Genomic DNA, 14044 nt, shown 5'->3' with positions numbered 1-14044 from the left:
GTTCTGGGACACAGTATGCAGAATTAGGAAACTTGCACTACTAAGAGGCAAAAGAAAGCTTTTCTCTAAAAGCAGCCCTGGAAATGCTGGACAGTGTGTTCCCGCTGGGGATGCACTCTGCACTGCTAGCTCCTGGGGAGAAAACTTGTGCTTGGGGTACCAACTGTGTGCTGGTGTGTTTTGGCTTCAAACTCCTTGTGTGACCTTGTGCAAATCAATATAATCTAAAATCTAGCTGTAGACAGCATCCATATCTTTGTGCATAGTTCTAGTTCCAAAAATGACCGTTTAAGGTCTGCTAATTTCAATGCACAGTGAACTTCAATCAGAAAAGGTGGTTAGGAGGATAAATGTGGGTCTGGACATCTATTGGGGTTTCCAAATGCACCTTGAATACCAAGCTGTATTGACACCAGTGAAGATCCTGGAGGTCTTCTTTAGATCTCTAGTACAATGAAAACCCAGCCCGCTCAGTGCCCTGCGTCCTCCCCCTTGTAAAACAAGGTCATTACACAGAGTATGGGGGCTGAATACACCTCCTAGTAGCACTGCATTGTGGGATTATTTTAAATTAAAGGACCTAGGACTTGGGTCCAGGAGGACAGCAACCCTAATCTGCACCCACCTTATAGCCATGTAATGTGTCATGCACAGAGCACGTGGATGAGATGGGTTTAGCTCCTGGAGGGGAAGTATTGCCAATGATGGGCATTTTCCTTGAAAGTAAACCTGCAGACCTGTTTGTGGTGGGGCTGAGGGCTGGGGCAGGTGAAGCTGAGCGTGCATGCACTGTAACGTGGTCATTACCCCAGCGCCTGCGCTCCGTGGACACGTGCTTTTTTTGCAAATCGTGGCTTGCACAAGGTGGCTCTTGTAGAGATCAGAAGCCGGACTGTGAATCGGGGGAGCCTGACTGGAGGATGCCCCATGGGGGAGGCTGGGACCCTACCACATCCTCGTTACCGCTGACCTTGGCATGAGCACTGCCTGCTGATGGATCGTCTACGGAGCTGGACAAGACCCTGGGGAACCACTGTATTATCTATTATTGTCCCATCAGTGCCTCCCCTGACCCCTCCCAGCTCCGAATGCCACAGGCATTGGGGAGGGAATAAATCTCTGTCTGATACTGAGAGAGAGAAGGGAGCGAGAGCAGGAAAAAGGAGAGATGAAAAATGTCCTTTTTATGACTCTTGCAACAAAGCTGGCCACATGACTCGTAGCAAACATTTCTCTGGGAAAAGGGAGGGAGAGAATGGGGGGGAATCAGCAAAAAAGCAGAGCTGCTTCTCTCCCCTGGAAGATGCCCACGGGGAATTAATAGAGGGGTATGGGTGACCTTTGAAGGTAAATATCCCAGGAAAGGAAAGAGGCCTCAAAGCTTCAGAAAGCTCACTCCAGTGTCTGATGCTGCCTTGTGAAATGTTCCATGCAGCACACATCCACCAGGAGTGGAAAGCAGAGGCATAAGCGATCTGCTGTGCTAGAGGGAGCAGCAGGGCCAGGGCGTGATTAATAAGGCACTAATAGCAACCACAGCATTTGTGTTCATTTCTATTTGGGATGATCCAGGAGAGCTCATACTCGTGAGCCTGGGGAGCACTCCTGACCTTGGTATCTTTAGGAGACAGGAGCCTTCAGCAGCGCAGCCCAGGGCCTGAGGAGGGGCTGGATATGGTGTCAGGGCTTGGGAAGCCCCCTGCACGTTACCCACTGACAGCTGCAAGACCACAAACACGTTCCTGTGACAGCCGCCGAGTTGTTTGGGCTGATAACCCCCTGTGCTGCTGTTCCCGGGGAGGCAGCCCAGCCCCGAGGCTGCGTGCTGGCACTACTGGCGATTCCAGCTGCGCAGAAGGGGCTGCAACAGGGCTGGGGGTGCAGACGGGGAGGGTTTGCATTGGCGCTCTGGGGATTGTCCCAGAGCATTGCCATCATCAGACAGGCTGGCTGCAGCAACTTCCAGGGCGATGGGAAGGCACCTTTGCTCTCTGGCCACCTTATCTGTACTGTCTGTGCCGTGCCTTGGGTTAGGGGATGACATGCAGGCTCTGTTCTTGTTGCAGAACTTCACTGCACCTGAGCTGTTTATCAAAGTGGACATTCCTAAAGATAAGCAAGTGCATGGAGTCATGGAAAAAGTCCGTATGCCACCGTTCTCTTCTGCCCCCAGACAAGCATGTGTCTTAGTTGTGGCTGCCTTCCCAATCAGCAGCACTAAGAACGCAGTCGTACAGGGCTTAGAGTCCGAAAGCAGAAGCAACCTAAATCCATTGACAACCAAATAATTTTTAACAGGGCAGGTCTCGCTGGCCCTGGTCAGCTCTGACTAGGGACAGGCTTGGGCTGGGGAGTGCTCACCAAAGCTGGTATCTTCAACTTGCCAGTCATGGAAAAGTGTGTTAAATTCCCACTTTTACTGAAATGGCTCTAACAACTCCTTGGTAATCCCAGTAATTTGATTTTGTCTATAACATGCTTTTAAAGTAAAGGGATAAATACAATCAGTCTGAATAAAAGGTAGCTATTAAGGAGCAGGCAAGTTGTACAATAACAACTTTAAATTAAAAGCCCTTTCCCACTACTTCTGCTGTTGTGGGGTCTGCAGATTTTCCTTAAAACTTTTGAAACGTGCCTAGACTTCTTACAGGCAGCCATTTAACCTCCGTTTATGAAGAAATAAAGCAAAATTGATGTTGATTTTTGTCTACATTGGGGGATACTTTTGCAACATAAAAGCCCTTTTGCCTGCAATTTGCAGAGCAGCCCTGTCACATCGGTGAGGGCTGATACTGATAAAGATAAAGCTTTATAGCTGGGGCATTTGCAGCTAACAGCAAGCTAATGCTACATTTTCATTTTGATGCAATTAATGTTAATGTCTGCTACGAAAATTGTCATTAAATACCATTTTAAAATCCATTCAATTTGCATATGCAAAGCCCATTTACTATCATGTAAAATACACAGTGCCGTTCATCATGTCTTTTCTCTAGAATTTGTAGCTGTTATTTTTCTGGTACTGATTATTATCCAGCTCTTAAAATGAAAGCTAATGTCTGGTCCAGACCTGCACAGAGCAAGAAAACCCTCCATGCCCCAGCAGCAGCAGGGCTGCTTCGGAGCCCCTTTCAGAGGCTTTGAGCGCTTTGTGTTGGACTTGTGCTGGCTCTTCTGGACGGCTCTCCCCTCCAGCCTCGTGCTCCTGTGGAGGACAGGCAGCAGAAGGACCTAGAAGTCAGCCTAAGTAAGGTGCAGTCTAAGCAAGAAGGACCCAGAAGTCAGTCTAAGCAAGTCTAAGCGACGTTCTCCCCTGCGGACTCCCTGTTGCACAGTTCCCTGTGAGAAATCAGCACAGCAGGCAGTTGGGAGCTGGTACGCGAGGGGGACGTTAAATGGGTCACTTCTAAATGCTGTACCTGTTTGAATGTCAGGCAGGGCTCGCGTATGCTGGATGCTTTATAAAAATCTTTTGGAAGATGCTGCAATGCAAAAGACCGCACTCAGTGTGAAGCCTTAAACACCCTGCTGTATTGCAGGGGGTGAACGGGTGGGCTTACACCCTTCTAGAGGGGCTGCTGAGGGAGCAGCAGGTACCAGCCCCTCTCCAGCCCTTGGGAGGGAGGCCAAGAAAGCAGAAGAGTGCAGTGAAAATCTTCTTTGCCTCCATCCTGCTGTACTACTAGTTTCTGCCTGATGCAGGGAGATGAACTAACAAGTGGGAGAGAGCAGAATAAAGAACTTGAACTGATCCTCAACTGCACCAGAGAATTTCAACCAGTGAAAACAGGCAGCAATGCTGTGACTCTGGTTTTCTGACCCTGGGAAGCCATTATTCTGGCTTACAACTCTTCATGTTCCTTTCAGTTAAAGGATTGGCATTGAACATATTTTTAGGAGGTTCTAAGCCCTTAGTGCCAGAGGTGAAATGGGGATGTGTAGTGGTATGTAGATTAAATTTAGGTAGTTGATTATCTGAGACACAGGCGCAATCAGACATGGAAGTGATGCTGTGACTCAGTTGCAGCATGGCCAGATTCAGGGGACTTCTGTTTTGGGGACTCTGCTAGCTGAGACGTGGGGGAGATGCAGATGTGAGGGTAGGAAGGGATAATCTCCTTCTGAGAAGGGCCCCAAGCCTTCCCCCTTACCGTGTTGTGATGCCGTAAGTCAAGTCTGCAGGCACTTTAGGAGGACATTTGAAGCGGTTGTATTCATCATCTTTGCGCCGAATGTCCTTGGCCTTGTAGTACAAATTAAATTCATGGGCTGTGGTATAACCGGCCTTCAGAGCACCACGGTTCATGGTGATGAAGTCTCGGGGCATCTTCTGAACTAAAGCAGTCCTGGGCTTTACAGTGTTCCAGTGGCCTATTGCTGGAGATGGAAGGAAACATGAGAGGCAAAGAGAAAAAGATCGGACATCTCGGGTAACTCCTATTTGGGAAGGCAGGCTGATGTTTGTGCACCACGCACAGGGGCCTTGTGTGGCTTGCATGCATTTTGCCACGGTTTCACTGTGGAGTGACCTTCGTATCCTATCCCACTGCATTTCATGTGGGGACATCTCCCATCTGAACTGGACGGTTTCTCACCCTCCACCCTGGCTTGCTCAGCAAGTCCGATTTCACAGGGGAATTGTCCCTGAGAGCACCAAGTAAGAGCTCTCTCAAGTTATGTATCACCCTTTGCAGGTGCCGTACCCCTCTCTGCTTGGGCTCTGCGTGATCCCAGAAAAGTTTCCAATGTGACAGAGAAACTTCACTAGTCACCATGCAATTTGGGTGATATTAATGAAAGTAGGGAGTTCTTCACCTCCAGCTTTATGAGAAGTATTGAAGAGACTGGGAAGGAGAGGAGAGTCCCTCCTATAGCATTAGGACTATGTTTTAGTGGTGTTGTCTTACCTTCAGGGACTCCTCCATCTGTCCTGTGGATGTACAGCCCGTATGAAAAATCAAAGCCTGGCAGGGTGTAGCAGTTTCTCTGGGGCTTCCCCAGTTCTGCCTGCAGAAGAGTGAAGTGAAAGGAGAAGTGTAAAGACCTTTCCTGACAAGTTAAAACCTCTGAAAATAAAAATCTGTAAGAGAACGCGGCCACAGGTACCAGGAGTGGCTCTGGTTCTGCTTGGCACGGGTTTGAATCCCGCTGTCCGGACACAAGTGAGTGTGACAGTGCAAAAGGAGAACTCACAGCCATGAAGGCTTCACCAGAGCTGAAGCCTAAGGGATGCTGAATTTCACACAAGTTTTTACCCGAGTTATAAAGCAACCTAGCCTTGCTGGAAATAGGGATCCAGACTCAATATGTATGGACTTGAAGTCTCCTTGTTTGGCTAATTTCTCCTTTGGTTGGGATGCCCAGCCGTGGTGTCTGCTGGGGAGACTCTGCAGCTGATCTTAACTTTCCTTTGACTTATTTCATTTCCAAGTTGTGCACCCTCCTAGAAAACTGGCACAAACTTCCCCAAGCACAATGACGTCACCATGTCTGCCTGGGAATAATCAAGACGCAAGACATGGTGCAGGGGGAGGATAAGAGGGATGAAGAAGGGGGAGCAGAGCCTGGGGTTTATAGCACAGAAGAGAACTTGAGCTCATTAACCTCATTTCTATTTAGTTTTAAAATGAACTCTTCCCCAGCCCATGTGTGTCCCAGCCTGGTGGTGTCTGTGGGATTAACTGACCTCCCTTCACCCCTTTGTCTCTACCCCCCCATCTCCATGGTGAAGGCACTGCAGGATGTGTGTGTCTTGAAACCTTATTGCCGCTTGAAAGGGAGGCGTTGGAGGAGGGAAGGGGTGAGAGCCTGGCAGCCTGGGTCTGTGTGCTCCTGCTAGGGAAGCTGGAGCAGGGTCAGGCAACAAGTTCCTGGAGCCCCGAGGCATGGCGTGGGTGCTTTGGATAGGTTATTTTCCATGGGAAGGGTGTTGGGGAAGATGGGGGTTTGTAGGTGGTGGCAGGTCTTATTGGGAGAATGAAAGTGCTGAAATCCTGCTCTAGTGCTTCTCACGGGTGAATCATTGAATATTGAGATGACCATTATTACACTCCAGAGTGAACGCGCTCTCGATCAGGAGATGCTGAATCAAATGCAGCCCTTTCTGCAAGGACTGAGTGAAAAGAGTGAGACTGAAAACAAACCACCTCCAACTTGCCACTATGGCAGGTTAAGGCTGTACAGCGGTCGATAAGTGATGCTGATACCAGAGCTGCTTGTATAGCAACATCATCCAACCCCAAATTTACGTTCTGCTCCCAGCCAGCACTGTGCAAACCCTGGCCAGGGCCTTGGAGCAGCCATGGCTCTCCCGTACGCTGCCAGCCTGGTGGCCCCTTTCCAATGTGCTGCTAAAGGGTACTCGCCAAGGTGCTGCGGAGCAGCTTGAGCTGTTCTGCATCACCCTTAGCTCAGGCAAAGCTCTCACTGAGCCAGTTTTGCCTGGAGAGCGAGGGTTAATAACCCCTGCCCAAAATAGGCACCTTTCCAGAGGGCTCTGTCTTGAGGTCTCTAGAATTTGCTCATAATTCCTCAAACTTTTTTGCCTGGAGCCATTTTTTTGTGCATTCAGTTTGGGGTTTCTCAGCTTCTGTCTGTACATGCAGCTACACAAAAACTTCAAAGCACGTAGTGGCTGTGGCACCGGGCTCCTCACCAGCATGTCCAGGGGTGAGATTGTGCCCGCTTGCTTGAGTGACTTGTCCGTACTGTGACAACAGGTCACAAGAGCAAAGGTCTGCTCCTTTGCAGATCCTGGCAAACTGGCTGTCAGCTTTGCCAGCTTGTGATCATAGGGATGAAATCCTCTGCGCCTGCAAGCCCGTACGGTGATGCTTTCAGGTAAATCCAGGGTCTTGCTTCCCAGGTCTGGGAGGGAGGTTCTTCATCTTGGTCTCATTAAATCCATGCACTTGTGATGCTATAAAGCAGGTATGGTATCCTCGTGACTCTCAGGAGCACAATTTCACCAGAAAATGAATTTTCTGGGCTTGCTAAGATCCTTTGATGGACTTGAAAACCCCATCAGGCTCCTTGCCCTGTGCTAGGATGCTATACATCCTTTGTTGCAAACAGACCTTAGTAATTCGCTTTTTGAAAGCAATTGATTCAGCTACCTGATACAACCTGTGCATAACGTGGCTGCTTTCCTCCAGCTGCCTCCTGTGAACCTCTAGCAGAGGACGGGACTGTCCCTTGTAGATGTGTCCAGCACTGAACACGATGGGAGCGAGTGGGCTTTTAGCGCTACCGCAACTGAAATATCACATGGCAGTGCTAAACCATATGTGCATGCTGTGTGCGAGTTAGGGAGATTGCGCAAAACATATAAACCGGTGCCAGGGATGATAAAGTAGCTTTCATTGCTGATCTATTTCTCCTGTATTTACAGGCATTTGTACGCTAGCTATTTTTAGATTAGTTGTCTCTGATATACAAGAGAAATGGTGTAGCGTTTTTCAGGTGCATGAGAAAAGGCTTTTTCCAGGGATCGTGTTCTGATACTGGCTCAGCTAAGTGAGGTCAGAAATCCGCTATGACGGCGAAGGTGTGGCTGATGGGAGAAAATCGCTGAGAAACTGCAGGAGAGGAGAGAGGCTTGTAACCTGTGGCAAAGCTGCTTCCAGACTTTTGAACGCAGAACTCCATAGAATGGAAGAAATTATGGGATTTAAAGATTCTCTTTTGCAGAGCACCTCAAGTTAACACAGTTGGGTGTTTACTCCATTGCAAAATGAGCGCGTGCTGTTTCCTTTTATGATCAGGTGGCATTTTACAGTCACTTTGCACTGAATAAAGCTGAAGGTGCTGGATAATTAATTAAAAAAAAAATCTGGTTCAATATGTTGAACATGGAGAGAATCCGTGCCTGAAGAAAATCAACGGACTCAGAGAGAGGACTTTGGTTGCCTGCCAACATCTTTTACCCACAAAAGCAAAGAATGGGAAGGAGGTAGCAGGAATGAATCTTGCTCAGTGTAATCCAAGATTACAGCCTTTCTCATTCATAAATTAGCAAAACGTCGTTGCAGCCTCATGGGCTGGTTTCATTTGTTTGTCCTGGGGCATTGTCGGAGGTGTGCTGTGCCGTAAAGCTGCAGGGAGAGCGAGCCGAAGTTGATGCAGAAGGGCCTTTTTTCTTCCCCAGCTCCAGCACCGTTTCCCGTGTTCAGGTTTAGCCTGTCACAAAGCTGCTTGGCTGGAATACAGATCTGTCTGACAGCTGTGCCCATCAGCAGACAACTTCATTAAACCTCATTAAGATGTCATTTCTCTGCCTTATTTCCCACCTCTTGGCTCTAATTAAAACCATCTCTCTCTGCATCCCAGGCGGTCCTAATTTTCTCTGGGTACCTTCTGCAAGTTTTCTCCCTTTACGACCTCAGTGAGGAAAATCTGGCATCTTAAATACTGTTTATCCAGCCTGTTCGGAAAAGACAACTCTAGACTTTTTCCTGAAGCATTCCCAGAGCATCCTGCGGAGATCATCACCTCCTCCCAGGGCTGCGAGAGACGTGCGCTGAGGCTTTGTTTGCTCTCTTAAACTGTCTTTAAGGACTCACCTACTGCCTCCTTTTCCCCTGGACACGATAATTTTCGTTGTTGAACCAGGTGTGTCTGTCCTGGGTTTGGAGGGTGCCACGTTCAGCCTGGCCGCACCGCAGTGGTGGGGGTGTTTGATCAACGGGAGCAGTGTTGGCTGTATCGAGCTCCCTGGCCTTTGCCAGGTAGTTTCCAATTTGTGCAGCCCCGGGTTTGAGCCCTGGATTTGTATTTGAGTGTCTAGTGTGCTGGAAAATGTTTGCTGTGAAGGAAGGCTCGGAAATGGGTCTGTTTGTAAGCGGTGGGTGCATGGCAAAGCTGTAAAGAAGTACAAAACCTTTAAGGATTCCAGGTTTTGTTGCAAGACTTATTTGTGTTTCATGCCCTGGTATTTATGGCCCATTGGCACACATTGCGTCAATTTTCTAAAGATGACTGAGACCGCGAGAGGGGTAGGAGACGTGTCTGTGCAGAGAGGTATGGTGAGAGATGGAGGCATGGATTTTTAATCCCTGCATCTAGGGCAGCCCTTCGCTGGGAGGGGACGCTGGGCAAATCCATGAATCCTCTCTGCTCCGACTCAGCCGGGGCTGCTCTGTCCCCTCCTCGATGGCTCTGCCCTGCAGACGCCTGCACACCCCGTGCCGGTGCGTTTTCAGCCCGTCAGGCCCCGCTTCCTTCCCCACCTTCTGTTCCCCGTTTCATTACACCCCCTTGTACAGTAAAGCCTCCCGTCACGCTGCCATTACTATTATTATTGCAGATTTACTGCACTTGCAGAGTGAAGTGATTGCGGTGACAAGGCCCAGCATTTTTCCCTCCTTCCCCCCGCGACAGCTTGAAATCAAGCCCTTCATTTGCATTTACATGATCTTGCTGTGCAGCTTATGAGATCGGGAGATTTATTTGCTACTTAGCTTGATGTTTGATTACACTCTAAGAAGGCAGTGAGCTACAAAGTGCAGGGATACATCAGAACTGAGCTACTGAAAGCCTCTGGGGGACAGTAACTCAACATCAGGTTTAGGTAGATGAGAAAGGGAATGTTCAGTGTTTTGAGAAAGGCAAATTTGATCAGATTTTTTTTTTAAAGGTGGAGGGAAAAACTTACTTGCCCTCTCTCACAAAAAATGGTTGGGAAAACAAGAATGTTGTTAGAAAAACACCTGAAAATCTGGATTTGTTAGTGCAGAAGAAATCCTAGCAGGGCCTGGTGGCTGCTGGGCTGCCTGCCGCTAATTGCTTGTAACTTCCACTCCCAAGAAGATTATTAATAACAAGTTGGCACTTGTCTTCGAAGCTTTTCATAAACATTAAAGATCAAAGTGAAAGGAAGTTTTGCTTGATGAAGGACTGTGAAATCTGGCCTTGATTTATTAAGCTTCAAAACATTCCACTGAACATTAATCCTGCTGTAATAGTGGGGAAACTGAGGCAGGGAACTAATGTGCCCATGCAGGACAGCAAAGGGAATGGAGTTTGGATTGGAGAGAGAAGCGGACTGTTCGGGTACTCTGCTGTGTTCAGGGTGGGAGACCAAATTATTACAGTGTCCCACAGCGGTGTGAGTCTTCCAGAGAAAAGGGTGATGGCTGGGCAAACTGTTGCCCTCGGAGTCGGGAATGGTAAAGCTCAGGGATCTTACTGTGAGTTTAACCCCTACCCCAGGCAGGGTAGAGACACTGCTGACCCAGAATATGTCTACACATGCAGTCTGCACTAACCTGTGCTCCTGACTGACCTGCACTGGGGGCTGTAGCCTTATTAGCTAGAAACCTTTGAGTGTCAGGTCTAAATATGAAAGATTTTCCTCTCTAGTAGCTACTTTCTGCGTAACGCAGGCACCAGAGGACTGGGTGGACGGGTGGGACGCAGGCGTCCCCCTCACTGGGTTACACACCGGCGGCACAACTGGGCTGCAGACAGCAACTCCAGCCCAGGGCTCTGCCTACCCAACCCCAGGCACCAGCTTGCCCCTTCCCATCTTCTCTGCTCACAGTGGGGCCGTAACACTGACAACGGAGGGCCACGCACGTGGGTTCCCGACACAAACCCATATCTAAGGAAACACACGCGCTATCTGGTACAGTAGCTTCACGTGCAAACGGTTTGTACTTAGCTTTTAGTCTTGAAAATTGCCATGAGATATGCTATTACAATTAATCATTAAAGACTTAAGAAAGAGTATACCCCATTACATAAAAGACTCCAGTGATGATCTTTATCCAACTTGTAAAATGGGCAGACTTGATGCGACTGAATAATTTTCCTCTCATCTGCACAAAATCATGAATGCAAGTCATACTTTGAGCCTGAAGTGAACACTGCGAGACCAGCCTATAATTACCAAAACAGAAAAAAAGAACAGCGTTTTCTAATGAATGACAAGCCACTAGGTGGAAATCTAATTTGGTCTAATTAAGCAGCCTTTGTGAGGATTTGTCTTTAGATGAAAAGAGGGAGCCAAAGAGATCTAAATGCAAATGAACTCTATCATTTTGGTTTTAAAGGGCCAGACAGATATGAAAGTATTTACGTACACAATACTTTCATTTGTCTTCATGGGTGTATTCACCTTCTTGTTTTCCATTGAAAAATCCTGTTTGCCCCCAAATTCTGGGACTCTGAATACGAGTCACTCGTTATTGAGTTAGAAGATAACGCGCTGTCAGAGGGACAATTTTAGCAGCAGGGTATCGCAAGTGTTAAAATTATCTTTCTCTGTAACAGGGCTGCTTCTTTCTGCTGTTTGAAAATGATTTTGGAAAAAAAAGGATGCTTGTTGCTTGGGAGTCAGATCCCAAGTCTGCCGCTGTTGGTGTGTGGCACCATATAACTCTCAGGTCTTTGGGGGCACCCGCTGGACCCCGAGCTCCTCCTCAGTGCCTCCATGTCAATATGAATTACTTCAGCACTGATAAATCACCACCGCCTTGCCCAGTTGTGCTATTTCTGCTGATTCTGCTGACAGTCTCAACGCTGGGAGCGGGCAGCCCAGGTACAGCCCCAAAGGCTGAGACTCACAGAGGTGTTTGACTATAATTGAGATGGAAATATTGAAAACGATCTTCTCCTGCTCTATTAAATCTGCTCCTGACTTTAAGATAAATTTGTATCTGTGTAAGGTTTTGTGCCAGCATTGAAGGTCAAAGAAGCGTACACATTTCTGCAGTGGGTGTCACAGTTTGTGAAGTTCACATCAGCCTCCGCTTGCTTGCAAGCCCTAAAGCAGCAGCGTGGTCTGTAGTCATAAGACACAGCCGCTGGCGGGCAGGACGGGTTATTCGGGCTGAACGAAGATGGGTGCAGTTTATAGCTACCGCTAGACTGAGGTCTTACCTGATCTTTCTTGAGCTACAGCCACCATTTGCCTCTAAGAGGTGGAATCAGCCTGGGAGAGATTTGAGGACAGCTGCCAGGGAATGCTTTTGCTCGGGGTCTGTTGGGTCCAGTGGGAGCGCCGAGGTTTAGCTGGGAGCAGGATGTGGGTTATTCGATGATTGGGAGAGAACATTCTCTAAATGTTAAAGAGATGGGACAATGTTTTTTAAAAAAAGTTTCCTTCCCCTTCCAGCAGTTATGACCTTTTCTCTGTGCTTCATCCTTAGTAATATCTGTTCTATAAACCTCCCCATCTGCTACTCCAAGAAAAATCCCCTTATGTTCTCAAGGCCAGATGTTGCCCCAGATTACGTCCAGCACAACTCAACTTAGTGAAGCTGCTGTTTACACTGTGTAACTTGCTGCTGGCTCCTTCAACTCCATAGAGGTAGCTTTAATTTCCTCCTCTTGAATTTCTTCAGGCGCTATAGAACCTATTAGGCTAAATGCTGCCAGCGTAGCATCCATATAAGCCACAATGACATTAAAGGAGTTGAATGCAAGTGAGAATTTGACTGTGGGCCTTTTTGAGCAGACTGAATATGGCCACATTCCCCATATAGCAAAATAGTTCCCCAGTGGCACAGACCTTCGATTCTTAGGGCCAAATTCAATCCCTGGCTGCAAGTGAGACACCGGCTGCCTTCAGAGCTACCTGTTATTTCACAGCAGAATTTGCCTGAAGTCAATACACTTGTGGTACCTCCTAAAACAAAATATTCAAATATTTCAGACTAACAGACAACCTGTTAAATTCGGGCAAACCTCTGGTTCAGGAATCTCTCGGCTTTCACTCAAGGAGAAACTCTAATCTCTGATCACAGATGCAGGAACTTACCAACTTCAGTCACCTCATGTACAGAATAATCTCCATTTTCATTAGAGAATAGATGAAGTTTTTGCTGTTAAAAAAGGATGCTGTTTCTTTAATGTAATAAAACCTCAGCAGGACAGAACGTCTTTACTAGACTATCCCCCACTATTCCCACAAGAAATCAAATATAATCCTATTTAAGAAGCTTTAAATAATTTTGAGCTTTCATATTGACTTATTAAAATGCAGCTTAAAAAACGCCTTCCTTGCAATCCCTTTACAAGGGTCAGGGATATAAAATTTGAAGAAATATGATTAGTAGATCAGTTGGAAAGATATATGCGGCAGCTTCCAATTTTATTATTTAAAATGCCCTTTTAGAAGAAAAGGTGATTCTGTAAAAAGTGGCACCATCTCCCTGAAGGAATCTAGTCCTGGGCTTTCCAGTCCTCTCCCTTGCATTCAGCACCCAGCACATCTGCCATGTTTTTCTTAGACCTGAAGAGCCCTTGCAGCTGGGAGAGGAAAGCTGGTTTCTGTGTCCTCATACTCCAGCAAAACAGAGGCTTATCAGGCTCTAAGCACAGAAGAAGAAGCCAGTAGCACCTGTGTTGTTGCTCGGTGCAGATGACAAAGTGATGGTAACAGAGATGCAAATACGCCGCAGAGGACAGACATTGCAGAGCACGGGTACAGTTTGGCCCACAGAGCCTTTCTTTTACTGCCCGGAAACTTTGAGGGATGAAGAGCTCCTGTAACATTTCAGATGTTGGTTGGAGCGGGATGAGTCCCTTTTTCACTTTCTAAACACTATGTGTTAGAATAGAAAATTATAGGATGGAAATGGGGATCCTGCTGTGCTGACTTGAACTCTCTGCAGGGTGAACTGCATCTTATCCAAGCAATGGCTACAGACTCCACCAGTGCGTCCTGAGGGGTCCAGGCAGAAATCCCCTTCCAACAGACTTCAGCCCAGTTGCCCATGTTCAGTTCTGTCGACTTGGGAAGAACTGGGATTGTAACCAAGGGCATTTTGGGGCACGTTGCTAGAAAAATTAACTGGAAGGTGCGAAGCAGAGAAAATTGAGTCAGTTACAGGTTGTCCTGAGCTTCCACTCTGCAGTTCTCCTGGGATTAGCAGGGTTGTACGGATGTAAATGATGAGACAATTTGACCCCCGCTCTTGAAGTATATTAAATACAATGAAGACCCAAATTGTGCTGTCAGTTAGACAGAATTCCCATTAAGCGCAGAGGGTCTTGTGCTAATGCAAGAATCTGCTCGATTCATTTGCTCTGTCCTACAGCA

The 14044-nt window shown here is 47.5% G+C and overlaps 1 protein-coding gene across 1 annotated transcript in view; it reads right to left on the bottom strand.

Moving 5' to 3' along the window:
* Nucleotides 1-14044, bottom strand: part of CFAP77 (cilia and flagella associated protein 77) — a 61003-nt gene that overhangs the window by 20088 nt on the left and 26871 nt on the right. The window contains exons 2-3 of the mRNA XM_087753195.1: nucleotides 4908-5007; nucleotides 4152-4377 (exon numbers count right to left, since the gene is read on the bottom strand). Coding sequence (XP_087609321.1) covers nucleotides 4152-4377; nucleotides 4908-5007 — 326 coding nt within the window. The remainder of the gene's footprint in view (nucleotides 1-4151; nucleotides 4378-4907; nucleotides 5008-14044) is intronic.

The sequence above is a fragment of the Nipponia nippon genome, unplaced genomic scaffold (assembly GCF_047370975.1).
Source record: "Nipponia nippon isolate SJK-2023a ecotype South Korea unplaced genomic scaffold, ASM4737097v1 scaffold_16, whole genome shotgun sequence".
NCBI lineage: Eukaryota > Metazoa > Chordata > Aves > Pelecaniformes > Threskiornithidae > Nipponia > Nipponia nippon.
Note: the sequence above shows the minus strand (reverse complement) of the source record. Positions and strands in the feature narration are given on the sequence as shown.